The sequence below is a fragment of the Centruroides sculpturatus genome, unplaced genomic scaffold (assembly GCF_000671375.1).
Source record: "Centruroides sculpturatus isolate CEXI.00-Female unplaced genomic scaffold, Cexi_2.0 scaffold352, whole genome shotgun sequence".
Taxonomy (NCBI): domain Eukaryota; kingdom Metazoa; phylum Arthropoda; class Arachnida; order Scorpiones; family Buthidae; genus Centruroides; species Centruroides sculpturatus.
This window is the reverse complement of record NW_019384489.1, coordinates 519,591-529,759: the sequence shown is the minus strand read 5'-3', so window position 1 is coordinate 529,759 and position 10,169 is coordinate 519,591. Positions and strand designations below refer to the sequence as shown.

General features: G+C 29.0%; 1 protein-coding gene across 2 annotated transcripts in view; it reads left to right on the top strand.

The window, feature by feature from the left end:
* LOC111621713 (transmembrane protein 214-A-like) overlaps positions 1-7,190 on the top strand; it is a 61,784-nt gene extending 54,594 nt beyond the window's left edge. For both annotated transcript variants that reach the window (XM_023363938.1, XM_023363939.1), the window contains exon 6: positions 6,650-7,190. In XM_023363938.1, coding sequence (XP_023219706.1) covers positions 6,650-6,776 — 127 coding nt within the window. In that variant the 3' untranslated portion in view covers positions 6,777-7,190. The remainder of the gene's footprint in view (positions 1-6,649) is intronic.
* Positions 7,191-10,169: the final 2,979 nt, after the last annotated feature.

The window sequence follows — 10,169 nt, the reverse complement described above, 5'->3', positions numbered from 1 at the left end:
AAAAATAAATTTAAATTATAAAAGTAATAATAGATTATAAACGAAATAAATATTTGATATATAATAATTTTTTTTTTTTCTAAAAATGAACAATTTGTTTATCAGCGGCGCTTTAGGCGCACGTGATCATTTATGGAGAAGAACCTTCGACTGCGAAATATCACGTGCACAGTTGTCAGCTGATCACGCTCTTACTTCCCGCATGAGGATAAACAGTTTAAAAATGTCCAACGTGTCTGTTCGTATCATTTAGGTAATTGGTCACCGAAGCGAAATGAATCCAGCGAGTAAAATAGCCAAACCTCTTCAGCTCACTCTAGCCATATTGAAGCCCGACGTATGTAGGCATCCACACGATATACAAGTAAGGAATCCATATTTTTTCCTGCCTTTACTTTCTTTGTTCTAGTTTATTTTCATTCACTTCTTGGTAGCAACCGACCATTCTGGTTACCTGCCAGTTCGTCTCCTAATAGAAATCTCTACTACTTCTTGCTATTTTATTCGTATTTTCCTTTTAATATATTAATTACACGAAGTTTAATAGTATTTACATGTGCGAATAACTTTTAGAAACTACTTTTAGGTAATTTGTAATTAAGAATGAAAAGTATAATTTACTTATACTCTTCATTCCTAATAAATCGTTAAATTTACGAATTAACCTACAATGTTGGATCTTCATCTGCAACTTATATAAACAAGATTTATACTGTATAGGCTACAGGTTATGTTTGGCTTTTATGGAGTTTGGAGCAGGGTGGATCTCTTTAACCGTTATTATTGTTTCTTTGGACAAATGAAATACATAGAAAATTTCTTTATTAATAAAAAGCAGTAAGAATAACACATTGATAGGAGTAGGAAATGCGGTACTTTCCGGTTAGCTGGGCGCCAGTCAATTGATGCGATCCAACTCGCATGTATTCGGTTGATAATTGGTTCAGAGAGGATTTCCAAATGTGTAGGTTAGGTTTAGTTTTTATGTTTAGGTTTAGGTTAGAGTTAGATTGCATCAATTGACTGGCATCCTGCTAACCTATAAGTACTGGAACTGCTATAAACCCCGTAAATTTTCTTGGGGCTTGAGGGAAAATTTTCCAAATTCCCTATTGTGAGTAGATACAGATTAAGATCAAAGTGTCTAAAGATCCAAAAATGATTTTGAGTCTTACCTATAGAATTTCTAAGAGACTTTTTATATACTAAGTTGGTTCTGAAATGTTTCAGCTGTTTGTTTAAACCTGCCTTGTTCTTGTTTAAAATAAAAGCTTATAACTCGAATCTTTATATGCAGTTATTATTAAAAACTGTTGATACCAATACTCTTTCTTGTTTTATAAATAATAATAATAATAATAAAGTTAAAAATTAAATCTCTTTAACCTTAATCTTGTCATTTCAATTGTAGTTGATAATGTAATAAACAGAAATGAACTAAAGACAAAATGATTAATATATTGTCTTTATAATGCTGTAATTCAAACTACAAATGTTAATATTTTGATTTTTGAATAAAGAATATTATGGATTCAAGATTTTTCAAGTGTTTAAGTTGCTGTTTCCATTTCAAAAACATCTTCACTTAAACTTATTTAAAGCAGTAAAAAGTAATCAAATTTTCGACTGTAGAATGATTCTTTTGGAGGAAATAATTTAAAATCATTTTTATTGACAGATGTATTAATATTGATGTTTATACATATGCAATATTTTTGCTTACAGTAGTAATAAATTAACATGTGCTTAACTTTAAAAAATAGAAAAAAACAAAGTTGATAACCTTCTTGACATTTTATAAACTTTTATTTTTTTTTATGTTATATAATACATAAATATTTATGTATTTTTATTTTGTGCCACCAGTTTTCACAGATCCTGTTACATAAACAGGTTTTGGTGTATTTTAATGGATAAGATAACTTAAGAAAACTGTTTAAAAATATATATTTAATAAATATTAGTATCAGAAATAGAATATACTAGTTGAAGTTTAATTTTTTTTCTACATGATGTGACAGATTAAGTGTCGATCTTCCTCAATTTTTGATTCCAAACTTCTTGATAAGATGAAGGATTTATAAGTATTATCGATAGTGGAGAAATGCACGAGTTTAAAATAATAAGCTTTAGTGTAAATTATTAAATAAAATAAAGTATTTAATTTTATTTTCAGATGATCAGGCAGATCATTCTGGATAACAATTTCTATTTTATCCAAACTGATACCACTAGACTAAGTCGAGAGAAGGCAGAAAGATTCTACGACGAACACAAAAGTAAGTTTCCCAACTGTAATAATTATTTCTAATTAAGTTTAATTAGAAAGTTTGCAGTTTTAATTTCGTAAAATATGAATCTAGTTAAAAATATTTTCTGTTTTCAGCATGTTTTCGTAGAGTATAAATAGTTTGTAGATAAGTCTTTATAACTTACAAGATAAATTTTAATCTTTTTAAGTTTAGAAGTCATGTGGTGCAGATTAATCCTTGTAATCGTCAGGTCGTATCAGTACTCTACTTAAAGTTCATGTTTATAATATAAGATAAAAAAGAAAAAATTTAACCTTTCCTTCTTGTTTGGAGTCAGTGATAACCTGGATTAATTTGTTAGATAATTTTTAAATTTAGTTTCTATTTCTCTACATTGAGATGTAATAATTTATCATTGTTAACTTTTTATCAAATGTAAAAATCGGTAATGTTATCTCAAATTTATCATCATCTATCTGTTATTTTCCATTATAAATATTACTTTTATTATCTATATCAATGTTATAACATTTTTACAATAATTATTTTTTCATTATTAATAAAACCATTTTGATATTTTTGTGGAATGCAATTTTAATATATCAACACATGCAAATTAGCTCGTAAGCAGGGAAGAATTGATACTTTTGTCAAGTTAACAAAACAACCTCTAAAAGGAAATAGGTGAAAAAAAGCAAACAACCCAAGTAACTAAATATAACTACAGATAAAAAAATTCTCTTGCCACCTCGGTAATTTTACTGTCGTCTCACTAGCGCATCCTGTTTACATTCATAATTGGCATGATTCCAGCAGTTTCTTATCGGTAAACACTAATTAATGTTGTTTACATGTTAATTTTGGTTAATGGAGGAGCAAATTGAACTATTGTTAAGATAACTGCTAATTGAAGGTATTAGCAATATATTTTTAAATTTCTAAGATGCAAATTTTGACTTTCTAGAACAGAATTTGCATTTTTGTTTTCTGAACCAGTTTATTGATGGATAAAATATGTATGAGCATTAATCAGTCACCCATGAGCACTGCCATGTCTTTCAGAAATTGCTCATCAAACTCTGCTGTGATGATTTTATTTTAGTATTCTATTTCTGTATTAAAACTTGTATTTTACATATCTTAAATAGCTATTAAAGAGTCATCTGAAAGGTACTATATTGTTAACTGCACTATCTAGCATCTGTATATATTAATATCATTTCTTGATTGATCGATAAATTAGCATTGTTTATGAAATAGGTAATGGATATATCAGTATAATACAGAAACTAGATAAGTCAGTATTTTTTCCTAACTTATGAAAATTATCTTCAGTAAAATTAGTTGTCAGATTTTTCTTCAAAACTAAGAGGTGTATGGTGCATCATAATGCTTAAGATTTAACAAGCAAACATTCATACTTGTATATGAATACTTCCTATTGTATGCAAACAAGGAAATTATCAGATATGTTTGAAGATGACAATGTTATCTTCAAAATGTTATCAAGATTGCATTCTCTTATAGATTAATGAAAGTCAAGCACTTTGTTTAAGAATTCTAGGAATGAACAGTCATTCATTTATTATACTGGGTACAGTATGCATCAAACAGTGCATTTGTGAACTGCAATGTACTAAAATGTGTTCCAATATTCATTGAGTTTGTCTGTGCAGTGACTGATGTGCAGTCACTGCACATGTTTATGTTACGGGTTTTGGCGTGGTGAGCTCTGATGAAGCAATATCCTCCATTATATTTTATTAACATCATTTTAACCACTCATCTGTATTAGCCCTAAGTTATTTTGACAAAATAAATCTGCAAATGCCAATGTAGTGCTGTTTTCTTCTGTGTATTCCAGCAGAAGCTTATTACTGCATCAGTTTTGGTTAAGACTGATGCCTACTGGAATAATACTTTCTGTCAAGATCTAGCCCTTACAATTTCTTGTTTTCAACAGTAAAAGCTTAATGTCTTTTATAAAATTTCTCTTAGTTACCAATACAAATACTCTTCATTTGCCTGTATTGGAAGATGGATGTTCTGTATTTATTAATTCAATATTACAACCATTCACAATTAAAAACATGAAATAGGTTAAAAAACAGAAAAAACATATTGTATAGAACTTAAATGTAAATAGGAGGAAGTGTAGCATTAATAGATACTGTTGTGTGAAAGTGATTTACGAAAAGGTGCAATAACAGTTAGTTAGTCAGTCAGTCAGTCAATAGAAAAATGAAATATTTAGAACTCATAACCATAGATTAATATAATACAAAAAAGCACAGAAATACTTCAAATTATTCATTATGTTTGATTAGGTTTAAGTTCATGGATGTTTTAAGAAGAAAGAACAAAGTAACAATAAGTTGTAAAATATTTGTTAACCTCTAAACACACATGAATTTTGATACTCAAAAAATTTTTTCTTTGACTTTTGTATGAAATTTTGAATATAGAAAATTAAGTGAAGAGTTTCTATCAGTATTTGAAATGGTAAAATTAAGGATTTTATTTTCTGGGTATGAAAAGTCAGACATTCTCAGAGTGTTTTTATCATTGCCCTTGCAATTTTTCATTTGATCAAACCAAGTAGAAAATTATAATTGCTTGGTTCAGTCAGATGGAAAATTGCATAAGAGTGATATAGAACACAAATGTTTTAAGAAACATTTGTAATCTATATAAAATATCTTAATAATTGTACGTATTTTAAGAAATAAGTACAATTATTAAGATATTTTAGGTGTTTTGCTCATTAAAAATCTTTCCAATTATTCTAGCATTGTTGCAATTAATGCATCAACTATTTTCCATGCTTAACTGTCTTACAATCATTTAGTTTTTTCATAATTAGTTTCCTGTTGTGAGAAACTTAAAGATATTTTTCTTAGAATTAGAGCTGAATAAACTAAGGATTTTGTTCTGAATTTTTTTTCTCCTTAAAACCTTAACTTACTACGTTAACTAATATTTGAATTGCATAAATTTCTAATATTTCTTAAAGAGAATGAAACATTCTGTGCTTGGTCTTACAATTGTAATTGTAAACAGACTTTTTAAATTTTCTTCAAAGGTTGTTGTTGTTTTCTCCAAAAAACAAACGGCTGAAAAATTTCCCCATATCTTAACATGAAATTTCAATCACTCTTGGGCTAATGAATTTCTCAAACCACCTTTCTTAGCCTAGGTACCCTCTACCTAGCTCAAATCTTGAATAAAAATGTCTTCAGATATTCGTCTTCGCAATCACCAGCAACAAAGGTTGTCTATAGATGAAGATTGATTGTTGCTGGTGATTGGAAAGACATTTTATACCTTCTGCATTTTTGTATTTTATTAAAAATGTTACTGTTTAATTAAACATATTATTTGTTATAGATAAGCAGCTTTGTCATGTATTCATGCAGATTATTTTAATATTAAATGACTTCTTTTAAACTCTTCTTTTTTCTGATAAATGTGGCATTCTGATTTTACTTTTGTTTTTAGCCAGAATACAGTAAAACAATTTGAGCTGAGTGCCAAAGATGCAAGCTAGCTTAAATTAAATACACTAAATATTTTTTTCCTAAATATTCTATGCCATAAAATATGGTAATTCTATAAGAGATTGTTCTTTTTTGATGTTCTACCAATGCCTCCTAGAGCAGAAATTCTAAATATGCTTCTGTGACAGCACTAACGACATTCATTTAATTGTCCCATTACAGAAGTGTTGGCGACACGTGCGTGATAATTCCACATTTTTAATCATAAATTGTTGTCTGAATTTTTATTAAAAAAGCAAATCTTTCTCTGCCACATATTAATTGCAGTACCATGTTGTAAATGCAATGTTTAAAGTGTTATATTTATGACATGGTGATCAGAAAGCAGTAATATTAGGTATTTTATGTTATCATGTTACATTTGTAACATAATCACAGGCCATTGCATTTGGAAGTTCATTTGGCATTTTGGATCGAGATTGTAATGCATTATAATATTCCCATTTAAAATAATTGGAAATAGGCTCTCTGTTGATTTTCCTGCATAACATCCAACTTTCAGGAACAGATTACAGACATTAAGTAGGAAATGTTTGTATTTGCAGAAATAGTACTAAAGTACTTATAAAAACAGATCACAATACGTGGCATAATACTACATCATTTTAAAATTTTATCCTATATTCTGATATTTTATATTCTATTCTGTTATCAGAATATAATGCACAATCTAATGATTTGAAATTCTTTATAAGTCTTGGGGAAAATGTAACCGTTAGATCCAAGCAATATTCTATAGACAATTTTTCTTATAATACATTTATAAAATTGTATTTTTATCAAACGAAAGTTATATTAATCTATAATTTTAATTAATGAGTTCTCTTTTTATATTTTCAGTGGGAAGCTTTCACCGGAAAATCTGCAGAGATATGCAGTCCACACCATCGAACTAATACAACAGTATACAATGTCCGTATTGCACTGGTGTAGTCAGCAGTTGTCTTCAATCATGTCCAATAAATGAGTACACTCGACACATCTAATGTGACTCTTTCTTTTCAATTTCATATTTTGGTCACTTTCACGTCTAAAAAAGAAAAAGTCGGTTACAAAAGCTATTGGGAAATCAGAAATATATCTAAAAAGAAACTTAAATCATGTGTTAAAATATCTATCTTGGATATGTGTGCCAATCGATCGAGCGAAATCCAGAAAACAAAAAAAAATAATAATAATAAGTCACTCAACTTAAAAATATCCAGAACTTTCTGCTTTCGACACTTAAGTTTTGTAAAACTTGCATTAGTTGTAAATAATTTCATCATTACAATTAATGTACATAAACTTTCGACGATGATGTATTATAAAAGAAATATTGTCATTCGAAACAAATTTATTTTATGTTTTATGATGATAAAGTAAAGATTATTAAAGAGCACGATTGCATTTTTACTATCGACATTTAGGCATTTATTCTCTTTCGAGGGAGGCAGTTATATACTTTTTGACAAAAGATCAAATGCAGATAATCTTCGATTTATTATAAGGATGAATCGATAAGTAATCGACCGTGCCAGTTATTTATTGATCCATCCTTACAGTAATCTTCTCGTTAATTATGTAAAATTAATTATATTGAACAGCACTAACTGAATTGAACATTAACATTTCCTTCTGTTTCACTTCTACTAAAAAGCTTAGACTCAATAATTGTTTTTCTTTTTTAAATAAACCACACTTCTGTCATCATTGCTGGTTGGGTTGCAATTTGAAAAAGTTGTGGACTTATAAATTCCCACTGTCATCAATCTGTCTGTCTTTAATCTCAAGAATGATGTTAGATAAATGAAATTCGAGAGCAGATATGGAAAGCTTAGGGGCAGGAGGTCCCGATTAACCGTATAAGAATTTCCAACGCAAGCCGGAAGTCACATTATTTCAATTAAAAAGTTCCCCTGAAAGGAGGACCAGCACAACTCCATTGCTAATGGAAAAGTATGATGTACAGGGGCAAGCCACTACTAATTTGAGGTGGAGATCATATATTTTAAATTTAAAAATTTTTCCATGAAAGGAGTTGGATAGATGANTAAGGTACAGAACATTATTAGAGTTTTGAAACATAAATGTGATGTCAATATTTTTTCTCAAATATATTTATGTATATTAGAAATTTTTATTAGGAGAAAATTAATTCTTTTAATCTGTACTAATTTTATCCTAATAAAGTCTTATGAAATAAATAAAATATTAATAAATCACGGAGGGGACCTATTTAGCCAAGGCCTAAGATACAGATCCAAATTTTAATCTACATTTTAATTTTTTTAAAGACAATAAGTGAAGTCGATAACCAATACAGTTAAGGCTTTGGCCTAACTTTCTGAAGATCTGGATCAAATCCGGAAGAGCAACCCCAGGAATTTTTCATGGTGGTCCCAGATATTCGGACATCATCCCTCAACTTATGCCCAGTCAAACCACAATGAATATGATTAAAATGGCCTTTTTTTCCATAGAACAAAAGAAAAGAAACTATACTATTAAATATTACTCTGATTTTAATTCATATAATTTTATTTTATTTTTCTGGCTTTGGAGAAATGAGGGCCCCCATATCTGATATTACTGTAGTCTTATCTCCCTTTTCTATTCCTGAAAAGTGCACTGTTTTTAATATATTTAATCATTAAGATTATGTTTGAACATACAAATTGACAGTAAAAACATTATTGTTTCTAACTAAACAATTATTAAACTATAATATGCCTTTATTATTTATCTAATTTCACTTTTATAACTAATATATTGTACAGTACAAGGAAATGCATTTGTACTGTACAATAAATCTTTATTTATCTAATTTCACTTTTATAACTAATATATTGTACAGTACAAGGAAATGCATTTGTACTGTACAATAAATCTGGAATAGTCAATTACTAGTGTGTTCTTTGTATGATTTGTTTCCTTCAGCAAAATTTATGCATATCACTAAAGAAATTTCTGCCTTTTATTTAAAATTAATTAACGATTCTCTCCTCTTCTCCTTAATTTACATTTTGGCAACGGATCCACCCTTCCTACCTAAAAGAAAAAAAACCATTATAAAACACGTTCAATGCTGCTACATTAAAACAGTATCGATTAATTTCAACCTCCACAAAATTTGAACAACATCCAAATGATCAGTATCAGCTTAGACACTAAAAATATACGATTAGTTTCCAAATCACGTATCAATAAATGAATATACTCGAGGAAACAACAAGCAAACGTCCTTGACTACGATGCGTAAACACGCCTATCACTCAATCAAAAATCACGATTTTCTTTGTTGGTCCTCACGACAGTTTACTTATCGTCGTCACCCTTCAAACAAGTCTTATAGAAGTTTCTAAAAAAGTAAATACGAGAAGAAACCACTAAATCATTATTGACGATACGCAGCGAAGACATTTTGAAAAAAAAAAAAAAAAACATGGCTGCCGGATGATTCATCCCGGATATTAACGGCATTTATTTATAGTATAAGTCTCTTACAACGTGGTATTTTTGTATGTGGCACTTGTTTCTAGGTGTTCTATAACTTTTATAAAGTTTTAAAGCGTATAACTGTATTTAATTTAACTGTTTCAGGCATTATACATCGTGGTTTTATTATTAGAGTCGGATGCTCTAAATACTAGAACCGATATTATCTCTAGAATACTATTTTTGTGTTTGAGGGTGACGTTGAGGTGTTTTTAATGGAATTTTTTTTCTGATATCACGTGATATATTTGCGCTTTAATTCGGTTCGTTGACTTTTAATGCAATTTCTGTATTAAACAATTGCAAATTTTTAAGCACGAAACGTTTCGTACGTCTGTATGTATTCTATGTATAGACTTTACACTAGAATGTAGTGTTACGTTGAGTAACGTGATAATAAATTATTAAATTTCGAACGGTTACGCATCGAAATTTGCGTTAATTCGTTAATAAAACGGAGTGTAACGGTGCGTAATTTAAAGCTAATGTATTTTGTGTCACTCGTAAAGTGTTTACCTCATAATGATGTAACTAATTACGGAATGTTTTTTTTTTTCTTTTTTTCTTGAATTATTTTCCATTGTAATTGTATAAATGGGTTTGTAGAACTAGAATTTCTAGAGTAGGACCTTATCTACGAATTTTTATAACTCGAAACGCACAAAATAGGATTCTATGACACTTAAATACACGAAGATGCCAATCAATAAAGTTGGAAGTTAGATTAGATCGATGAAAAATGAATTAATATAGGCCTATATAAAAACAGTCAGACACACAGAAGTTCTGATATTTCGGTAAAATCTAATGAATCGAAAGGAATTCCAGATTTAAAAAAAACCCATTGAAGTAATCTTTCTATATAAATCTAGGAAAGTTAGGT